Source organism: Abramis brama, assembly GCF_963993115.1.
Source record: "Abramis brama genome assembly, chromosome: 11".
NCBI classification, from domain to species: Eukaryota; Metazoa; Chordata; class Actinopteri; order Cypriniformes; family Leuciscidae; genus Abramis; species Abramis brama.
In genome coordinates, this window is record NC_139973.1 from 25,889,321 (window position 1) to 25,913,311 (window position 23,991).

The window sequence follows — 23,991 nt, forward strand, 5'->3', positions numbered from 1 at the left end:
CGTTATTCAGCCTGAGGGTAGAGCTCTAATGTTGATTGACAGGCACACATAGGGCCCCTATCACACACACGGTGCAATGAAAGTGTTTTTTGCTAGTTTCAGCTCGACGTTATCATTTTCACATCCTGCGCCATGTTGTTTAAATAGCAAATGCATTTGCGCCCAGTTGTGCACCCATGGGCATTCTGGTCTGAAAACGAGGAGTGTTCGGGCGCATTGTTGGTGCGTTGCTATTTTGAGGCAACTGAAATAGACTGCGCCATTGACCAACTGAAACCTGGTCTAAAGTCAATGGCACAATATTTTTTTGTTCTTTAAAGAGTGCGTTAGTAATATGCACCTATAGGCGGGTCCACAATTCCACCATGTAAATAGCAAATCTGCCATGGCGCGAGCGCAACTAGCTTTTAAAGGGAATGGGAGATGAAATTCTGATTGGTTTATTGCACGTTACGCCCAAAACACACCCATTACTCATTAAGAGAATAGGGACAACCCTTTTAGACCATGCGGCGGGCACGCCGACAAATATTTCCCGTCATTAAACTAGCAAAAGTGGATTCAGACACGCCTTAAGTGCACTTGCACTGTGTGCTTTAGACCATACGCTTAGATCATTAAAATAGGGCCCATAGAATGCTGTCTTGGTTGCCTCAGAATGTTGTTTTAGAATGTTACAAGTTGTGGAGGAATTCCATTGAGGAAAAGAAAGTAATTACTATTCTCAGAACAAACACAATTCACATTCGCAAGTTTAAACTGTCATTAATTTAATACGAAGCACAGACATGCTGATATTAATTTATGCCCGTGATGTTTTCTCTATTAAATAAAAAGACTGTACGAATAAAGCTTGGGCAGTTTTCATCCAATTTAGGTGATTACGTGAAATTTGATATGGCAGTATAATTCATCGTCAGAAAAAGGTAGGGTAATTTGGTTTTGACTTCCTCTGTAACAGAGTAAACATGTAGGCTATACCGAATTCAAATGAGCTTCATTCAAGATACTTTTGCATGTGACTTCATCTTATGTGTGGATTATTATTAAAGATTTAAATTTTATTTTACTACCTGATTAATAGTTAAAAATTGGCCATGTATAATGTACAAATCCAAAGTGGTCATTTGGGTCCCCTTAGCATCCGAGTAGACCCATTATGCAATGTATCACATGTACTTGTGCAATATCAAAGCAATGCGACTCATGATGCACAAGGGATCCATAACATCAAGTTTCTTTTTTTTTACTCACACTGGACATTCTAAGAACATATATCAAACAATTTCAAGGACGTCATTCAAAATTCAAGTGCATTTCATGCCTAAAAAACAATGGCATTTTCCAACCTTTGCAAAATGTGAACTAACCCTAATTCTTTGATTATCTGGGCCAGATTTTTAACCACTAAACTCCTACCATATAACATCAAAATAAACTCTGGGGCAAAGTCAAAGCGAGAGATATACAGTAGATATTAGTTAGCATGGTCAAAAATAAATGCAAACAGGATGGAACTGCTGATGATAAAGTTTAATATTAAATCTTATGTTTTTTTTTGTTTTGTTTTTTTCAAAATGGTATACACTAATAGCATTTTACAGAGAAACAATTTTGAAAGAGTTACATCACTCCCAACAGTTATCATATCACCACATTATGTACTTTACAATATGTATTCCATTAAGATTCAGATGATAAAAGTCAGATATTGTCTGAGGCAGATATGTATTTGAGCAGGTAGCATTTGATTTCTGAGATGTGCATGGTCTCTCTGATGGTGGTGTCTCTGTTACGGACCAGCAGAAGGCCGCTTTTTAGTGTGCTCTCACTGACCACCACTGTGAAGAGGACACCCATCTCATCATACCTGCAGCATAAAGAAAACTTTCTCTCAACATTTATTTCATCATGAAAACTTTACTCAAAAGATTACTCAGAATTGTATAGAAAATAGATAGTCAGTTACTTTGTGTGTAAATTCTCCAGAGATAATGACATTGTGTCCAAGTATCCAGGCCATGTGGAAATTCCAACTTCAAGAAACTCTTGGAGTAAACCCTCACAAACCTTAAGAGAAACAATTGTCTTAAGGTCAGTCCATCTCAAGTGGTCCACAAATTTGTAAAGTTGGTTGCGTGACCATTTTTAATTTACCTTTTTGTTTTTTGAGTGATTACCTCTATGTTTTGGTATTGCAAAACCACCAGATCAGAGATTACAGATTTTGCACACTCTTGTTTCTTAGACTTTAACTTAGACTAAAAATTTGAGATTAGAATTTAAATCTAAATGTAATGATCAAGATTGCTAAAAGTTCCAGTTTTAGCGTCAATTTAAAATGGAGAGGGATTTTTTTTAGACTCTTTTTGTCACGTGTCACATTTGAGATTTCTCTTAATTTATATGTTGGCTAGAAATGGCATTTTATTGTAAAATACTGGTAATTTGTATTATTTGTTATACTTGCATATTACATCTATTTATTCTCAAAAAACAAAGTAGGCTTTTAACAAAATTTCTGCAAGCCCTAGCTCAGTAACCAGTGGAATCTCAAACTCGGCATGCTGTAACGGATCATCAAACTTTGACGCAGATTCAGAGTTGTTGTTTCACTTTATTACCTTCAAGGAACAAATAAAGTAAATAATTAAGTTTTAAACCAATTCATTACAGTAATGATCTTCATTATTTATCTGAACGAAAATAAAAAAGATGACTAAAAAAAGGTGTGGTTTGCTAAAGGAAACAAAAAGTACAGGTGAAGAGGTGAGGAAAGTGGAGACATGGAACTGAGTTGCTGAGCATTTTGCATGGAATAATTTGTGCCAGTCTTTGAAATGTAACCGTTATCGCTTGAGTTTCAACCCTTGTGGATATTCACCAGAAAGATTGTGTTGGAATCTTTAGATGTACTCTGCTCAAGGAAGAGTTGAGGATCAAACAAACAGAATACCAATGTTCAGCAGCACACCGAACGGGTTTGGTTGACTGCTTGCAAAATTATTTTAGAAAAGACATCCCTCTTTAAATAAAAAAAAAGGAGGGATAAAACACTTTTTTCACACATTTAAAGCTCTCCTATCCATTCACACAGATTATAGGCCTAGAAATTATTTAAGGTGGCCACTCTACAATGCACACTATATTTACCTAGGTACAGGGTTTGATATTAACACCTACCAAATGCAGGTGAAAATCAACCATGTCTGGTAACACAATCAATTCAATAGCCAGTTTGGCATATTATTTTTTCATATATATCCTCCTAAAGAAAAAAAATTCTAATATATATTGTTTTTATAAGTGTACTCACACCAGCAGCACCACTCAGCATCTGTCGGGGTGCCCAATTGCTACTTCAACTTTGTGGCTTAAATAAAATTTAATTCTATGCTTCAGAATTATTACAATATAGATCACCCTTTCTGTAGATCACAATTTGTACTTTTTTTCAAAAATCTTCAAACTTATTGATGCCACTTTATTCTTTAAGTAAACTTTTGCCTGAATACTAGTGATTAGTTTCACTTTTTCGGACTACCACCTTGAACTTGAGAACGCGAGTACAGAATGACACGTCCGGTGTGTGACTGTCCTAGTCGCTGTGCGGTGCTTCTTGTCTGGTATGTGAATGGAGTCCTAGCAGATGAGGCCACTGGAATGAGAATGGATTGTCTTTTATGGACGTCGATGGGAGAGAGGCTTCAACACTTTTAATTCAGTAAGCTCACTTTTGAGAGGAAATGACTGATCACTTTATGAACTAACAGACTATTCGCTAATCTTCAACATGTTACCACTAAACATGATCTTGAACTTTTGAACAGTAGTTTTGGTGATTGTTTATCCCTCTATACCTGTCTAAGCTCTGAATTAGAGCCTCGTCCCATATCCAAAGCCACTTTCACTGGAGTTAAACTGGGATGCAGCTTTAAAACCTGAATAAAGCAAAGAAACCGTGGTCAACTTCCCTGACATTTTTACATTAAAAATGACATATTAAGCATCATTTTCCAACCACTTATTAATGCAAAAAAAAAATAGGGAAACTTAGCTTACTCACTGTCCTCTGATGAAGCTTCTGTTTGCTGTCAGTTTTTTTCAGCAGTTGAAGTGAGTTAAACAGGTAAGCCAGCATTCCTTGATCCACATTCACACTGACAGAGATGACATGAGGAACCACAGACTTTCTTCCATCTCTGCACTGAAAGTTACATGATCATAGCAGTCTTTTAATAAAAAAATTCAATTAATTTATACTACTTCAAGTATACTATTTTTCACTTTGAGTTACCCTTGTACATAATATATAATTCAGATCAAAGTTAGTCAAATTAATTTGACAAACAAACTAAATTACACCTTAAACATAATCTAAGTTTTGCTCTGACCTGTAGATTGATGCAAGATCCTTGGTGAGTCTTTATCAGTTGTGTGTCCCCCAGGCTCCACAGTGTCTCCAGTGTCTCTGAGCCCCAGGGGAACTTATAAAGGATTTTAACACCATGAGATGTCCCCTCTCTCAGTTCGTCATCCACCACATTGCACATGCTGAAGTCAGACGGACCTAAAGCAAACTTCAGTAGGTGTTCAAGAAATTATATTCCTGCACTACACCAATATTCCTTAAAAATGTTTCATATACTTTAAAAGTGGATGACCAGTATGGTTTTTCATGACATGACTGATAAGAAGTCACAAATAAAAGATAATATTTAACAGGCACAACATTGCTGCAATTAATTTATTGTAACCAACACTGCACTCTGCCATTTTTGCACACTGAGAATCACTTTTTCTCAATAAAGACCAGGTAATATACACTAAAATACAGTACACAATGAATTTTTTACATATTAAAACATATTTTACACCAATTAAAACATATTTTGGTATCCACATTTGTCTATCTTCAGTGTGCAGTTGAATAAAATCAACAACAACAAAAAAAAATATATTGAATATATTAGTTCAATTCTAAAATGCCCAAAATGGCGTTTCCATCCAGCATTTTTTTATGCTATATCCCAAATTGCGCATAAAATTAGGAGGATGGAAATGCCAAGATGTGCATAAGTCATTAGGTTTTTTCTCCTCACTAATTACTACATAAGGTGGCAACACTGCCCAGGGGTGGGTTTCCCAAAAACATCGTAAGCTTAAGTTGATCGTAGAATAATTGCCACCAATGGTCTCTACGATCAACTTAGGCTTACAATGCTTTTGGGAAACGCAGCCCAGGCCCGTTGTTTCAAAGTTGAAAAAGAAACAATGAGAAGGAACAACAACAAATTACTGGAGACGACAACAATAGACGTGTGAGTGAATAAAGAGTTCCCTGAAACTCTACTTTAAATGACAAAACAGATTGCAAATTGGTCTCTCTCTTCCGTCTTTCTACACGTAATTAAATTGATGGACCCTCTGGAGCAGGGTTAGCACGCTTTCGCGGTGTTAAGGCCCATTCACACCAAGAACGATAACTATAAAGATAACTACTGTATATAGGGTCCACACCAGCGGACAATATTGTTCTGTTTATTCTAAGCACATGCTTGTCTGCCGCTTTAAATTGTCGAGCTCCTCACAGAAGGATGGATTCTGATTGTCTATTAATGTTTTCATCGTTCATCAGCTGGTGAATCCAATGATATCGTTTATCGGTTATATGGTAATATAACTCTGCTATTCTTTAATATTGAGAAGTAATATTTTAGAACTATATCTTTATCGTTATCTTTATAGTTATCATCCTTGGTGTGAATGGGCCTTTAATCCCACATTGCGGTGCCAAATGTGCGCATTGTGAAATGATGCGTTGTAATATTATGACTTGATGCAACACACAACAGTCGCATGCCTCATATTCAGATGCTTTGGACAGTCACGTAAAACACTCCGTGTTGTACATACACAGTCGTTTCATCGTTTAACAGGAAAAATGTCAAACGGTGATGAAAAAAACCAACATAATTTGGAGTGGATTTTTAGCTTTATAGTCTTTTTAAAAAACTTGATAGTACAGTTGACAATGTAATTTGAGAAAACACTATGCTAGAGCAGGTTGTGTGTGGCATTCGCCCAATCAATTACACTGACACCTCAAATACGGACATTAACCCAGGGTTTAGGAATGTAGCTTGTGAAACATCAGCTAATGAATACCCAGGAATAACTTTTAACCCCGGGTTAAGTATGAGCAGTGTGAAACGTGATGCAAGACAACCCAGGATTCCAATTACCCAAGGTTTAGAATTACACAGGGTTAACTATTTTAAGTGTTAAAAGCTCTATTAAATCGGAATAGTGGCACAGTTAATTAGGGATATAACGGTACACTTATTTGAACCGAGAATTTTCAGTAAATGTCTTGCATACACAACGAATACAGCATTGTAGCCTATTAACCACTTTTAACAGCCATTAACAACCAATAATTGCAATAAGCTCTGTGATAATTAAAAATAATTAGAAAAATAGCTGCAAGCAGCAATTACCGGGGCCAAGCAGAATAAGACGACAAGACATGCCAACATGTCTGAAAGTGTCAGACCAACTGCAACAATGAGCAATTAAAGACATTTAAAGAGGATTTTAGGCAAAATGCCTGAAAAATCAGAGAAACAATGATTAAAAATATGATTTAATGGATTATCACTTTCGACCAATAGGTGGCGCAGTTACAAAACTGATGTGATGTGGTCAGAGTGAAGTAACAATGACACATACAAAGTTTGGTGTCAATATGTCAAGGCATTGCAGAGATAAAGCCTGAATAGTGCTATTAGCATCATGCCTCAACTTTGCTGCTGCGCTATACAAAAACGGTTTCGTCTATCGACACGAAATCCATAACTTTCTCAGTCGGAAAAGGGTGGTTTGCCCGCTTCAGGTTGGTGGAGAGCTCCTGCCTCAAGTGGAGGAGTTCAAGTATCTTGGGGTCTTGTTCACGAGTGAGGGAAGGATGGAACGGGAGATTGACAGGCGGATCGGTGCAGCTTCTGCAGTAATGCGGTCCCTGTACCGGTCTGTCGTGGTAAAGAAGGAGCTGAGCCGCAAGGCGAAGCTCTCGATTTACCAGTCAATCTACGTTCCTACTCTCACCTATGGTCATGAGCTGTGGGTCATGACCGAAAGGACAAGATCCCGGATACAAGCGGCCGAAATGAGCTTTCTCCGCAGGGTGGCTGGGCGATCCCTTAGAGATAGGGTGAGAAGCTCGGTCACTCGGGAGGAGCTCAGAGTAGAGCCGCTGCTCCTCCACATCGAGAGGGGTCAGTTGAGGTGGCTCGGGCATCTTTTCCGGATGCCTCCTGGACGCCTTCCCGGAAAGGTGTTCCGGGCATGTCCCACCGGGAGGAGACCCCGGGGAAGACCTAGGACACGCTGGAGAGACTATGTCTCCCGGCTGGCCTGGGAACGCCTCGGTGTCCCCCCAGAAGAGCTGGAGGAAGTGTCTAGGGAGAGGGAAGTCTGGGCATCCCTGCTTAGACTGCTGCCCCCGCGACCTGGCCCCGGATAAGCGATAGAAGATGGATGGATGGATGGGTCTGGAGATGATACGATTCGATTTTGGTGAAAATCGAACAAACGGTCTAGGAGGAGTTCGAAAAAGTAGGTTTTGACTGAAAATCAAGATGGCGGACAGGAAGTTCGGCCAAATAAGAAAAACCTGGTATCTATGTTTTCGGCTTGACCCAAGGAATCTATTACGACCAGTGGCATTTCAAAAGCCAGATTTATTAAAAAGTTATTAGCCTTTTTGGAAATTTTGTCATAACATTTGATCACTAGGTGGCGCTGTCTCGAAATATTTTGGGTACCTTCAGGGGATGGTGCTGATGGCACATTCTGAGTTTCGTAATATTACACCAATGCATTTGTTTACTATAGCATTTTAATTCACAAAACTGTATTGAAGTCAATGGCAATTTCATGTTTTGTTCTGTTATATCGCCACCAAGAGACTCAGTCCCACCATTTTTTTATGTGTCCTCAGAGTGAGCCCATGCATATTTGTGTCAATTTTGGTGAAAATATCTCAATTCGCTTCGGAGTTATAGACATTTATATGAAAAAACACGTAAAAAATGACTGACACATGACTCTGATTGGAATTTACTACCCCTAAACATCAATATTTTCGCATTTGGGCATTGGCGTATAGCTATCGACCTATGTTTCCAAACTTCTGACGGTGGTTTCGTCTCGATCGGACAAGCGGTTTCAAAGATATAGCCAAATGTTTTTTAAGCGCTAAATCACAACGCTACACAAACCATAAGGCGAAACCTAACATGTTTGGTATCGTTGGACTCGGCAACGATTCAGGAGTCTAAAAAGATGAGTCTTGTGAAAATAAGTTGACCACACCCAAAGTTATAAGCATTTGGAAGCATTTGGGGGGAAAAATTCACCACTAGATGGCACTGTTTCGAAACTTCTCAGGCTCCTTCAGGACATCGTGCTGATGACCCATACCGAGTTTCGTAACGATACGTTCATGCATTCCTAAAATACAGCATTTTAGCACATAATTCAAAATGGCCGACAGCCAAAATGGCTGATCTGGGAAAATTGGATATCAGTCGACTCAGCATGACGCCCTGAATCTAACGAGACCAATTTTATGATTTTTGGACAAACCATTCAGCCAAGCAAAAAGAGCCATTTTTCATTTCTCCGGACCAGTAGGTGGCACTGCGCCGAAACGCAGCATGTAGGCTCAGGTCATGCTTGTGATGATATGTGCTTAGTTTGGTCTGAATACGATAAAGCGTTGCAGAGATACAGGCTTGTGTCTGTTTTCGCAAGCGCTACGTAAAATTTGTTTGCACGGTATTCGAGAACGGTTTGACGAATCAACATGAATTCCATAACTTTTTGTCGGCATGGTCTGAAGATGATCTGATTCAATTTTCATGGAAATTGGAGCAACGGCCTAGGAGGAGTTCGAAAAAGTAGGTTTTTCAGAAAACTCAAAATGGCGGAAAAATTATTATGACGGAAAATGACGTCATAGGGTGCAATCGAATCGTCATGAGCTCAGAAATCAGAGGAAACAGGAATTTTGTTTCTAGCCCTTGTGGTTCAAAAGTTACTAGCATAAACATGAGTGCAACTTTGGACAGTTGGTGGCGCTAGAGGGAATGACTTAGACACACTAAAATTGGTGTATTTAATGTTGGGACTGTCCTCTATCAGAATGTCAAACCATTACAACTTTCCCGCAATCGGTTCTATGGGCTGCCATAGACTCCGAGTCGGAAGAAGGAATAATAATAATAAATATAGCTGCAAGCAGCAATTACCGGGGCCAAGCAGAATAAGACGACAAGACATGCCAACATGTCTGAAAGTGTCAGACCAACTGCAACAATGAGCAATTAAAGACATTTAAAGAGGATTTTAGGCGAAATGGCTGAAAAATCATGTAAAAAGTGATTCAAAATATGATTTAATGGATTGTCACTTTTGACCAAAAGGTGGCGCTGTTACGAAATTGATGTGGTGTGGTCAGAGTAAGGAGACAGTGACACATACAAAGTTTTGTGTCAATATGTCGAGGCATTGCAGATATAAAGCCTGAATAGTCATTTTGGCATCATGCCTCAACTTTGCTGCTGTGCTATACGAAAACGGTTTCATCAATCGACACGAAATCCATAACTTTTTGTCGGCACAGTCTGGAGATGATACGATTCGATTTTGGTGAAAATCGGACAAACGGTCTAGGAGGAGTTCGAAAAAGTAGGTTTTGAATGAAAATCAAGATGGCGGACAGGAAGTTTGGCCAAATAAGGAAAACTTGGTATCTATGTTCTCGGCTTGACCCAAGGAATCTATTAAGACCCGTGCCATTTCAATAGCCAGATTTATTCAAAAGTTATTAGCCTTTTTGGAAATTTTGTTATAACTTTTGACCACTAGGTGGCGCTGTCTTGAAATATTTTGGTTGCCTTCAGGGGATGGTGCTGATGACACAATCTGAGTTTCGTAATATTACACCAATGCATTTGTTTAGTATAGCATTTTATTTCACAAAACTGTATTGAAGTCAATGGGAATTTCATATTTTGTTCAATTATAGCGCCACCAAGAGGCTCAGTCCCACAATTTTTTTTACGTGTCCTCAGAGTGAGCCCATACATATGTGTGTCAATTTTGGTGAAAATATCTCAATTCGCTTCGGAGTTATAGACATTTATATGAAAAAACACGAAAAAAATGACTGACACATGACTTTGATTGGAAATTAGTACCCCTAAACATCAATATTTTCGCATTTGGGCATTGGCGTATAGCTATCGACCTATGTTTCCAAACTTCTGACGGTGGTTTCGTCTCGATCGGACTAGCGGTTTCAAAGATATAGCCAAATGTTTTTTAAGCGCTAAATCACAACGCTACACAAACCGTAAGGCGAAACCTAGCATGTTTGGTATCGTAGGACTCGGCAACGATTCAGGAGTCTAAAAAGATGAGTTTCGTGAAAATAAGTCGACCACACCCAAAGTTATAAGCATTTGAAAAAAAAAAAAATTCACCACTAGGTGGCGCTGTTTCGAAACTTCTCAGGCTCATTCAGGGCATCGTGCTGATGACCCATACCACGTTTCGTAACAATCCATTCATGCGTTCATAAAATACAGAATTTTAGCACAAAATTCAAAATGGCCGACAGCCAAAATGACCGATATGGCAAAATTGGATATCAGTCGACTCGGCATGTTGCCCTGAATCTAACGAGACCAATTGTATGATTTTTGGACAAACTGTTCAGAAGTTATAAGCAAAAATAGCCATTTTTCATATCTCCGGACCAGTAGGTGGCGCTGCGCCGAAACACAGCATGTAGCCTCAGGTCATGCTTGTGAGTACAAGTACCAAGTTTGGTCTGAATACGATAAACCGTTGCGGAGATACGGCCTTACGACTGTTTTTGCTAGCGCTACGTAAAATGTATTCGTGCGTTTATCGAAAACGGTTTGACGAATCCATTTGAATTCCATAACTTTTTGTCAGCACTACCTGAAGATGATCTGGTTCAATTTTCGTGCAAATCGGACAAACCATCTAGGACGAGTTCGAAAAAGTAGCTTTTTTTGAAAATTCAAGATGGCGGCCATATTTTTATGACGGCAAATGACGTCATAGGGTGCAATCGAATCGCCATGAGCTCAGGAATCAGAGGAAAAAAGAATTTCGCTGATTGGCCTTACGGTTCAAAAGTTATTAGCAATATAAAAGTGAAAATTTGGACAGGTGGTGGCGCTAGAGGGAATGACTTAGAAACACCAAAATTGGTGTATTTAATGTTGAGACGGTCCTCTATCAGAATGTCAAACCAAAACAACTTTCCCGCAATCGGTTCTATGGGCTGCCATAGACTCCCATGGCGGAAGAAGAAGAAGAAGAAGAAGAAGAAGAAGAATAAGAACGGGAACAGATACAATAGGTGCCTCCGCACCTTCGGTGCTTGGCCCCTAAATATAGCTGCAAGCAGCCATTACCGGGGCCAAGCAGAATAAGACGACAAGACATGCCAACATGTCTGAAAGTGTCAGACCAACTGCAACAATGAGCAATTAAAGACATTTAAAGAGGATTTTAGGCGAAATGGCTGAAAAATCATGTAAAAAGTGATTCAAAATATGATTTAATGGATTGTCACTTTTGACCAAAAGGTGGCGCTGTTACGAAATTGATGTGGTGTGGTCAGAGTAAGGAGACAGTGACACATACAAAGTTTTGTGTCAATATGTCGAGGCATTGCAGATATAAAGCCTGAATAGTCATTTTGGCATCATGCCTCAACTTTGCTGCTGTGCTATACGAAAACGGTTTCATCAATCGACACGAAATCCATAACTTTTTGTCGGCACAGTCTGGAGATGATACGATTCGATTTTGGTGAAAATCGGACAAACGGTCTAGGAGGAGTTCGAAAAAGTAGGTTTTGAATGAAAATCAAGATGGCGGACAGGAAGTTTGGCCAAATAAGGAAAACTTGGTATCTATGTTCTCGGCTTGACCCAAGGAATCTATTAAGACCAGTGGCATTTCAATAGCCAGATTTATTCAAAAGTTATTAGCCTTTTTGGAAATTTTGTTATAACTTTTGACCACTAGGTGGCGCTGTCTTGAAATATTTTGGTTGCCTTCAGGGGATGGTGCTGATGACACAATCTGAGTTTCGTAATATTACACCAATGCATTTGTTTAGTATAGCATTTTATTTCACAAAACTGTATTGAAGTCAATGGGAATTTCATATTTTGTTCAATTATAGCGCCACCAAGAGGCTCAGTCCCACAATTTTTTTTACGTGTCCTCAGAGTGAGCCCATACATATGTGTGTCAATTTTGGTGAAAATATCTCAATTCGCTTCGGAGTTATAGACATTTATATGAAAAAACACGAAAAAAATGACTGACACATGACTTTGATTGGAAATTAGTACCCCTAAACATCAATATTTTCGCATTTGGGCATTGGCGTATAGCTATCGACCTATGTTTCCAAACTTCTGACGGTGGTTTCGTCTCGATTGGACTAGCGGTTTCAAAGATATAGCCAAATGTTTTTTAAGCGCTAAATCACAACGCTACACAAACCGTAAGGCGAAACCTAGCATGTTTGGTATCGTAGGACTCGGCAACGATTCAGGAGTCTAAAAAGATGAGTTTCGTGAAAATAAGTCGACCACACCCAAAGTTATAAGCATTTGGAAAAAAAAATTCACCACTAGGTGGCGCTGTTTCGAAACTTCTCAGGCTCATTCAGGGCATTGTGCTGATGACCCATACCACGTTTCGTAACAATCCGTTCATGCGTTCATAAAATACAGAATTTTAGCACAAAATTCAAAATGGCCGACAGTCAAAATGGCTGATATGGCAAAATTGGATATCAGTCAACTCGGCATGTTGCCCTGAATCTAACAAGACCAATTTTATGATTTTTGGACAAACTGTTCCTAGGTTATAAGCAAAAATAGCCATTTTTCATATCTCCGGACCAGTAGGTGGCGCTGCGCCGAAACGCAGCATGTTGCCTCAGGTCATGCTTGTGATGACTTGTACCAAGTTTGGTCTGAATACGATAAAGCGTTGCGGAGACACAGCCTTACGTCTGTTTTTGCAAGCGCTACGTAAAATTTGTTCGAGTGTTTATCGAAAACGGTTTGACGAATTAACTAGATTTTAATAACTTTTTGTCACCACTGCCTGAAGATGATCTGATTAAATTTTCGTGCAAATCGGACAAACCGTCTAGGACGAGTTCGAAAAAGTAGCTTTTTAGGAAAATTCAAAATGGCAGCCATGTTTTTATGAGGGAAAATGACGTCATAGCATGCAATCGAATTGTCATGAGCTCAGGAATCAGAGGAAACAGGAATTTTGTTGATTGGCCTTACGGTTCAAAAGTTATTAGCAAAAGAAAAGTGAAACTTTGGACAGGTGGTGGCGCTAGAGGGAATGACTTAGACACACCAAAATTGGTGTACTTAATGTTGGGACTGTCCTCTATCAGAATGTAAAACCAAAACAACTTTCCCGCAATCGGTTCTATGGGCTGCCATAGACGCCCAGTCGGAAGAAGAAGAATAATAAATATAGCTGCAAGCAGCAATTACCGGGGCCAAGCAGAATAAGACGACAAGACATGCCAACATGTCTGAAAGTGTCAGACCAACTGCAACAATGAGCAATTAAAGACATTTAAAGAGGATTTTAGGCGAAATGGCTGAAAAATCATGTAAAAAGTGATTCAAAATATGATTTAATGGATTGTTACTTTTGACCAAAAGGTGGCGCTGTTACGAAATTGATGTGGTGTGGTCAGAGTAAGGAGACAGTGACACATACAAAGTTTTGTGTCAATATGTCGAGGCATTGCAGATATAAAGCCTGAATAGTCATTTTGGCATCATGCCTCAACTTTGCTGCTGTGCTATACGAAAACGGTTTCATCAATCGACACGAAATCCATAACTTTTTGTCGGCACAGTCTGGAGATGATACGATTCGATTTTGGTGAAAATCGGACAAACGGTCTAGGAGGAGTTCGAAAAAGTAGGTTTTGAATGAAAATCAAGATGGCGGACAGGAAGTTTGGCCAAATAAGGAAAACTTGGTATCTATGTTCTCGGCTTGACCCAAGGAATCTATTAAGACCCGTGCCATTTCAATAGCCAGATTTATTCAAAAGTTATTAGCCTTTTTGGAAATGTTGTTATAACTTTTGACCACTAGGTGGCGCTGTCTTGAAATATTTTGGTTGCCTTCAGGGGATGGTGCTGATGACACAATCTGAGTTTCGTAATATTACACCAATGCATTTGTTTAGTATAGCATTTTATTTCACAAAACTGTATTGAAGTCAATGGGAATTTCATATTTTGTTCAGTTATAGCGCCACCAAGAGGCTCAGTCCCACAATTTTTTTTACGTGTCCTCAGAGTGAGCCCATACATATGTGTGTCAATTTTGGTGAAAATATCTCAATTCGCTTCGGAGTTATAGACATTTATATGAAAAAACACGAAAAAAATGACTGACACATGACTTTGATTGGAAATTAGTACCCCTAAACATCAATATTTTCGCATTTGGGCATTGGCGTATAGCTATCGACCTATGTTTCCAAACTTCTGACGGTGGTTTCGTCTCGATCGGACTAGCGGTTTCAAAGATATAGCCAAATGTTTTTTAAGCGCTAAATCACAACGCTACACAAACCGTAATGCAAAACCTAGCATGTTTGGTATCGTAGGACTCGGCAACGATTCAAGAGTCTAAAAAGATGAGTTTCGTGAAAATAAGTCGACCACACCCAAAGTTATAAGCATTTGAAAAAAAAAATTCACCACTAGGTGGCGCTGTTTCGAAACTTCTCAGGCTCATTCAGGGCATCGTGCTGATGACCCATACCACGTTTCGTAACAATCCGTTCATGCGTTCATAAAATACAGAATTTTAGCACAAAATTCAAAATGGCCGACAGCCAAAATGACCGATATGGCAAAATTGGATATCAGTCGACTCGGCATGTTGCCCTGAATCTAACGAGACCAATTGTATGATTTTTGGACAAACTGTTCAGAAGTTATAAGCAAAAATAGCCATTTTTCATATCTCCGGACCAGTAGGTGGCGCTGCGCCGAAACACAGCATGTAGCCTCAGGTCATGCTTGTGAGTACAAGTACCAAGTTTGGTCTGAATACGATAAACCGTTGCGGAGATACGGCCTTACGACTGTTTTTGCTAGCGCTACGTAAAATGTATTCGTGCGTTTATCGAAAACGGTTTGACGAATCCATTTGAATTCCATAACTTTTTGTCAGCACTACCTGAAGATGATCTGGTTCAATTTTCGTGCAAATTGGACAAACCGTCTAGGACGAGTTCGAAAAAGTAGCTTTTTTTGAAAATTCAAGATGGTGGCCATATTTTTATGACGGCAAATGACGTCATAGGGTGCAATCGAATCGTCATGAGCTCAGGAATCAGAGGAAAAAAGAATTTCGCTGATTGGCCTTACGGTTCAAAAGTTATTAGCAAAATAAAAGTGAAACTTTGGACAGGTGGTGGCGCTAGAGGGAATGACTTAGAAACACCAAAATTGGTGTATTTAATGTTGAGACGGTCCTCTATCAGAATGTCAAACCAAAACAAGTTTCCCGCAATCGGTTCTATGGGCTGCCATAGACTCCCATGGCGGAAGAAGAAGAAGAAGAAGAAGAAGAAATATAGCTGCAAGCAGCCATTACCGGGGCCAAGCAGAATAAGACGACAAGACATGCCAACATGTCTGAAAGTGTCAGACCAACTGCAACAATGAGCAATAAAGACATTTAAAGAGGATTTTAGGCAAAATGCCTGAAAAATCATAGAAACAATAATTAAAAATATGATTTGATGGATTATCACTTTCGACCAATAGGTGGCGCAGTTACAAAACTGATGTGATGTGGTCAGAATGAAGTTACAATGACACATACAAAGTTTGGTGTCAATATTTCAAGGCATTGCAGAGATAAAGCCTTAATTAGTGCTATTAGCATCATGTCTCAACTTTGCTGCTGCGCTATACGAAAACGGTTTCGTCTATCGACACGAAATCCATAACTTTTAGTCGGCACAGTCTGGAGATGATACGATTCGATTTTGGTGAAAATCGGACAAACGGTCTAGGAGGAGTTCGAAAAAGTAGGTTTTGAATGAAAATCAAGATGGCGGACAAGAAGTTTGACCAAATAAGGAAAATTTGGTATATATGTTCTCGGCTTGATCCAAGGAATCTATTAAGACCAGTGGTATTTACATAGGCCGATGTATTCAAAAGTTATTAGCAGTTTTGGAAATGCTATTATAACTTTTGACCACTAGGTGACGCTGTCTCTAAATATTTTGGGTACCTTCAGGGGATGGTGCTGATGGCACATTCTGAGTTTCGTAATATTACACCAATGCATTTGTTAAGTATAGCATTTTATTTCACAAAACTGCATTGAAGTCAATGGGAATTTCATGTTTTGTTCTATTATAGCGCCACCAAGAGGCTCAGTCCCACCATTTTTTTTATGTGTCCTCAGAGTGAGCCCATACATATATGTGTCGATTTTGGTGCAAAAATCTCAATTTGCTTCGGAGTTATAGACATTTATATGAAAAAACACGTAAAAAATGACTGACACATGACTTTGATTGAATATTACTACCCCTAAACATCAATATTTTCGCATTTGGGCATTGGCGTATAGCTATCGACCTATGTTTCCAAACTTCTGACGGTGGTTTCGTCTCGATCGGACAAACGGTTTCGAAGATATAGCCTAATGTTTTTTAAGCGCTAAATCACAACGCTACACAAACCGTAAGGCGAAACCTAGCATGTTTGGTATCGTTGGACTCGGCAACGATTCAGGAGTCTAAGGAGATGAGTTTCGTGAAAATACGTCGACCACACCCAAAGTTATAAGCATTTGAAAAAAAAAATTCACCACTAGGTGGCGCTGTTTCGAAACTTCTCACACTTCTTCAAGACATCGTGCTGATGACCCATACCAAGATTTGTAACAATCCGTTCATGCGTTGTTAAAATACAGCATTTTAGCACAAAATTCAAAATGGCCGACAGCCAAAATGACCGATATGGTCAAATTAGATATCAGTCGACTCGGCATGTTGCCCTGAATCTAACGAGACCAATTGTATGATTTTTGGACAAACTGTTCAGAAGTTATAAGCAAAAATAGCCATTTTTCATATCTCCGGACCAGTAGGTGGCGCTGCGCCGAAACACAGCATGTAGCCTCAGGTCATGCTTGTGAGTACAAGTACCAAGTTTGGTCTGAATACGATAAACCGTTGCGGAGATACGGCCTTACGACTGTTTTTGCTAGCGCTACGTAAAATGTATTTGTGCGTTTATCGAAAACGGTTTGACGAATCCATTTGAATTCCATAACTTTTTGTCAGCACTACCTGAAGATGATCTGGTTCAATTTTCGTGCAAATCGGACAAACCGTCTAGGACGAGTTCGAAAAAGTAGCTTTTTTTGAAAATTCAAGATGGCGGCCATATTTTTATGACGGCAAATGACGTCATAGGGTGCAATCGAATCGCCATGAGCTCAGGAATCAGAGGAAAAAAGAATTTCGCTGATTGGCCTTACGGTTCAAAAGTTATTAGCAAAATAAAAGTGAAACTTTGGACAGGTGGTGGCGCTAGAGGGAATGACTTAGAAACACCAAAATTGGTGTATTTAATGTTGAGACGGTCCTCTATCAGAATGTCAAACCAAAACAACTTTCCCGCAATCGGTTCTATGGGCTGCCATAGACTCCCATGGCGGAAGAATAATAATAATAATAAATATAGCTGCAAGCAGCAATTATCGGGGCCAAGCGCAAGCAGATGACAGGATATGCCAACATGGCTGGAGGTGTCAGACCAACTGCAACAATGAGCAATTAAAGACATTTAGAGAGGATTTTAGGCGAAATGGCTGAAAAATCATATAAAAAGTAATTCAGAATATAATTTAATGGATTATCACTTTCGACCAATAGGTGGAGCAGTTACAAAACTGATGTGATGTGGTCAGAGTGAAGTGACAATGACATATACAAAGTTTGGTGTCAATATTTCAAGGGATTTCAGAGATAAAGCCTGAATAGTGCTTTTGGCATCATGCCTCAACTTTGCTGCTGCGCTATACGAAAACGGTTTCGTCTATCGACACGAAATCCATAACTTTTAGTCGGCACAGTCTGGAGATGATACGATTCGATTTTGGTGAAAATCGGACAAACGGTCTAGGAGGAGTTCGAAAAAGTAGGTTTTGAATGAAAATCAAGATGGCGGACAGGAAGTTTGGCCAAATAAGGAAAACTTGGTATCTATGTTCTCGGCTTGACCCAGGGAATCTATTAAGACCAGTGGCATTTCAATAGCCAGATTTATTCAAAAGTTATTAGCCTTTTTGAAAATTTTGTTATAACTTTTGACCACTAGGTGGCGCTGTCTCGAAATATTTTGGGTACCTTCAGGGGATGGAGCTGATGGCACATTCTGAGTTTCGTAATATTACACCAATGCATTTGTTTAGTATAGCATTTTATTTCACAAAACTGTATTGAAGTCAATGGGAATTTCATGTTTTATTCTGTTATAGCGTCACCAAGAGGCTCAGTCCCACAATTTTTTTTACGTGTCCTCAGAGTGAGCCCATACATATTTGTGTCAATTTTGGTGAAAATATCTCAATTCGCTTCGGAGTTATAGACATTTATATGGAAAAACACGAAAAAAATGACTGACACATGACTTTGATTGGAAATTAGTACCCCTAAACATCAATATTTTCGCATTTGGGCATTGGCGTATAGCTATCGACCTATGTTTCCAAACTTCTGACGGTGGTTTCGTCTCGATCGGACTAGCGGTTTCAAAGATATAGCCAAATGTTTTTTAAGCGCTAAATCACAACGCTACACAAACCGTAATGCAAAACCTAGCATGTTTGGTATCGTAGGACTCGGCAACGATTCAGGAGTCTAAAAAGATGAGTTTCGTGAAAATAAGTCGACCACACCCAAAGTTATAAGCATTTGAAAAAAAAAATTCACCACTAGGTGGCGCTGTTTCGAAACTTCTCAGGCTCATTCAGGGCATCGTGCTGATGACCCATACCACGTTTCGTAACAATCCGTTCATGCGTTCATAAAATACAGAATTTTAGCACAAAATTCAAAATGGCCGACAGCCAAAATGACCGATATGGCAAAATTGGATATCAGTCGACTCGGCATGTTGCCCTGAATCTAACGAGACCAATTGTATGATTTTTGGACAAACTGTTCAGAAGTTATAAGCAAAAATAGCCATTTTTCATATCTCCGGACCAGTAGGTGGCGCTGCGCCGAAACACAGCATGTAGCCTCAGGTCATGCTTGTGAGTACAAGTACCAAGTTTGGTCTGAATACGATAAACCGTTGCGGAGATACGGCCTTACGACTGTTTTTGCTAGCGCTACGTAAAATGTATTCGTGCGTTTATCGAAAACGGTTTGACGAATCCATTTGAATTCCATAACTTTTTGTCAGCACTACCTGAAGATGATCTGGTTCAATTTTCGTGCAAATCGGACAAACCGTCTAGGACGAGTTCGAAAAAGTAGCTTTTTTTGAAAATTCAAGATGGCGGCCATATTTTTATGACGGCAAATGACGTCATAGGGTGCAATCGAATCGCCATGAGCTCAGGAATCAGAGGAAAAAAGAATTTCGCTGATTGGCCTTACGGTTCAAAAGTTATTAGCAAAATAAAAGTGAAACTTTGGACAGGTGGTGGCGCTAGAGGGAATGACTTAGAAACACCAAAATTGGTGTATTTAATGTTGAGACGGTCCTCTATCAGAATGTCAAACCAAAACAACTTTCCCGCAATCGGTTCTATGGGCTGCCATAGACTCCCATGGCGGAAGAAGAAGAAGAAGAAGAAGAAGAATAATAATAAGAACGGGAACAGATACAATAGGTGCCTCCGCACCTTCGGTGCTTGGCCCCTAATAAATATAGCTGCAAGCAGCAATTACCGGGGCCAAGCAGAATAAGACGACAAGACATGCCAACATGTCTGAAAGTGTCAGACCAACTGCAACAATGAGCAATTAAAGACATTTAAAGAGGATTTTAGGCGAAATGGCTGAAAAATCATGTAAAAAGTGATTCAAAATATGATTTAATGGATTGTCACTTTTGACCAAAAGGTGGCGCTGTTACGAAATTGATGTGGTGTGGTCAGAGTAAGGAGACAGTGACACATACAAAGTTTTGTGTCAATATGTCGAGGCATTGCAGATATAAAGCCTGAATAGTCATTTTGGCATCATGCCTCAACTTTGCTGCTGTGCTATACGAAAACGGTTTCATCAATCGACACGAAATCCATAACTTTTTGTCGGCACAGTCTGGAGATGATACGATTCGATTTTGGTGAAAATCGGACAAACGGTCTAGGAGGAGTTCGAAAAAGTAGGTTTTGAATGAAAATCAAGATGGCGGACAGGAAGTTTGGCCAAATAAGGAAAACTTGGTATCTATGTTCTCGGCTTGACCCAAGGAATCTATTAAGACCAGTGGCATTTCAATAGCCAGATGTATTCAAAAGTTATTAGCCTTTTTGGAAATTTTGTTATAACTTTTGACCACTAGGTGGCGCTGTCTTGAAATATTTTGGTTGCCTTCAGGGGATGGTGCTGATGACACAATCTGAGTTTCGTAATATTACACCAATGCATTTGTTTAGTATAGCATTTTATTTCACAAAACTGTATTGAAGTCAATGGGAATTTCATATTTTGTTCAATTATAGCGCCACCAAGAGGCTCAGTCCCACAATTTTTTTTACGTGTCCTCAGAGTGAGCCCATACATATGTGTGTCAATTTTGGTGAAAATATCTCAATTCGCTTCGGAGTTATAGACATTTATATGAAAAAACACGAAAAAAATGACTGACACATGACTTTGATTGGAAATTAGTACCCCTAAACATCAATATTTTCGCATTTGGGCATTGGCGTATAGCTATCGACCTATGTTTCCAAACTTCTGACGGTGGTTTCGTCTCGATCGGACTAGCGGTTTCAAAGATATAGCCAAATGTTTTTTAAGCGCTAAATCACAACGCTACACAAACCGTAAGGCGAAACCTAGCATGTTTGGTATCGTAGGACTCGGCAACGATTCAGGAGTCTAAAAAGATGAGTTTCGTGAAAATAAGTCGACCACACCCAAAGTTATAAGCATTTGAAAAAAAAAATTCACCACTAGGTGGCGCTGTTTCGAAACTTCTCAGGCTCATTCAGGGCATTGTGCTGATGACCCATACCACGTTTCGTAACAATCCGTTCATGCGTTCATAAAATACAGAATTTTAGCACAAAATTCAAAATGGCCGACAGCCAAAATGACCGATATGGTCAAATTGGATATCAGTCGACTCGGCATGTTGCCCTGAATCTAACGAGACCAATTGTATGATTTTTGGACAAACTGTTCAGAAGTTATAAGCAAAAATAGCCATTTTTCATATCTCCGGACCAGTAGGTGGCGCTGCGCCGAAACACAGCATGTAGCCTCAGGTCATGCTTGTGAGTACATGTACCAAGTTTGGTCTGAATACGATAAACCGTTGCGGAGATACGGCCTTACGACTGTTTTTGCTAGCGCTACGTAAAATGTATTTGTGCGTTTATTGAAAACGGTTTGACGAATCCATTTGAATTCCATAACTTTTTGTCAGCACTACCTGAAGATGATCTGGTTCAATTTTCGTGCAAATCGGACAAACCGTCTAGGACGAGTTCGAAAAAGTAGCTTTTTTTGAAAATTCAAGATGGCGGCCATATTTTTATGACGGCAAATGACGTCATAGGGTGCAATCGAATCGCCATGAGCTCAGGAATCAGAGGAAAAAAGAATTTCGCTGATTGGCCTTACGGTTCAAAAGTTATTAGCAAAATAAAAGTGAAACTTTGGACAGGTGGTGGCGCTAGAGGGAATGACTTAGAAACACCAAAATTGGTGTATTTAATGTTGAGACGGTCCTCTATCAGAATGTCAAACCAAAACAACTTTCCCGCAATCGGTTCTATGGGCTGCCATAGACTCCCATGGCGGAAGAATAATAATAATAATAATAATAAATATAGCTGCAAGCAGCAATTACCGGGGCCAAGCAGAATAAGACGACAAGACATGCCAACATGTCTGAAAGTGTCAGACCAACTGCAACAATGAGCAATTAAAGACATTTAAAGAGGATTTTAGGCGAAATGGCTGAAAAATCATGTAAAAAGTGATTCAAAATATGATTTAATGGATTGTCACTTTTGACCAAAAGGTGGCGCTGTTACGAAATTGATGTGGTGTGGTCAGAGTAAGGAGACAGTGACACATACAAAGTTTTGTGTCAATATGTCGAGGCATTGCAGATATAAAGCCTGAATAGTCATTTTGGCATCATGCCTCAACTTTGCTGCTGTGCTATACAAAAACGGTTTCATCAATCGACACGAAATCCATAACTTTTTGTCGGCACAGTCTGGAGATGATACGATTCGATTTTGGTGAAAATCGGACAAACGGTCTAGGAGGAGTTAGAAAAAGTAGGTTTTGAATGAAAATCAAGATGGCGGACAGGAAGTTTGGCCAAATAAGGAAAACTTGGTATCTATGTTCTCGGCTTGACCCAAGGAATCTATTAAGACCCGTGGCATTTCAATAGCCAGATTTATTCAAAAGTTATTAGCCTTTTTGGAAATTTTGTTATAACTTTTGACCACTAGGTGGCGCTGTCTTGAAATATTTTGGTTGCCTTCAGGGGATGGTGCTGATGACACAATCTGAGTTTCGTAATATTACACCAATGCATTTGTTTAGTATAGCATTTTATTTCACAAAACTGTATTGAAGTCAATGGGAATTTCATATTTTGTTCAATTATAGCGCCACCAAGAGGCTCAGTCCCACAATTTTTTTTACGTGTCCTCAGAGTGAGCCCATACATATGTGTGTCAATTTTGGTGAAAATATCTCAATTCGCTTCGGAGTTATAGACATTTATATGAAAAAACACGAAAAAAATGACTGACACATGACTTTGATTGGAAATTAGTACCCCTAAACATCAATATTTTCGCATTTGGGCATTGGCGTATAGCTATCGACCTATGTTTCCAAACTTCTGACGGTGGTTTCGTCTCGATCGGACTAGCGGTTTCAAAGATATAGCCAAATGTTTTTTAAGCGCTAAATCACAACGCTACACAAACCGTAAGGCGAAACCTAGCATGTTTGGTATCGTAGGACTCGGCAACGATTCAGGAGTCTAAAAAGATGAGTTTCGTGAAAATAAGTCGACCACACCCAAAGTTATAAGCATTTGAAAAAAAAAATTCACCACTAGGTGGCGCTGTTTCGAAACTTCTCAGGCTCATTCAGGGCATTGTGCTGATGACCCATACCACATTTCGTAACAATCCGTTCATGCGTTCATAAAATACAGAATTTTAGCACAAAATTCAAAATGGCCGACAGCCAAAATGACCGATATGGTCAAATTGGATATCAGTCGACTCGGCATGTTGCCCTGAATCTAACGAGACCAATTGTATGATTTTTGGACAAACTGTTCAGAAGTTATAAGCAAAAATAGCCATTTTTCATATCTCCGGACCAGTAGGTGGCGCTGCGCCGAAACACAGCATGTAGCCTCAGGTCATGCTTGTGAGTACAAGTACCAAGTTTGGTCTGAATACGATAAACCGTTGCGGAGATACGGCCTTACGACTGTTTTTGCTAGCGCTACGTAAAATGTATTTGTGCGTTTATTGAAAACGGTTTGACGAATCCATTTGAATTCCATAACTTTTTGTCAGCACTACCTGAAGATGATCTGGTTCAATTTT

General features: G+C 39.4%; 1 protein-coding gene across 2 annotated transcripts in view; it reads right to left on the reverse strand.

Annotated features, from left to right (window-relative positions):
• Nucleotides 1-1,518: 1,518 nt before the first annotated feature.
• Nucleotides 1,519-23,991, reverse strand: part of polg2 (polymerase (DNA directed), gamma 2, accessory subunit) — a 101,101-nt gene continuing 78,628 nt past the window's right edge. Inside the window, exons 4-9 of one of the 2 annotated variants that reach the window (XR_014608261.1) lie at nucleotides 4,395-4,580; nucleotides 4,067-4,207; nucleotides 3,861-3,941; nucleotides 3,548-3,658; nucleotides 1,970-2,070; nucleotides 1,519-1,870 (exon numbers count right to left, since the gene is read on the reverse strand). Coding sequence is in view for 1 of the 2 variants with exons in the window: in XM_084129378.1 (XP_083985504.1) it covers nucleotides 1,705-1,870; nucleotides 1,970-2,070; nucleotides 3,861-3,941; nucleotides 4,067-4,207; nucleotides 4,395-4,580 (675 nt within the window). In the remaining variant the exon portion in view is untranslated. The remainder of the gene's footprint in view (nucleotides 1,871-1,969; nucleotides 2,071-3,547; nucleotides 3,659-3,860; nucleotides 3,942-4,066; nucleotides 4,208-4,394; nucleotides 4,581-23,991) is intronic. The other variant, XM_084129378.1, reaches the window with a different exon arrangement.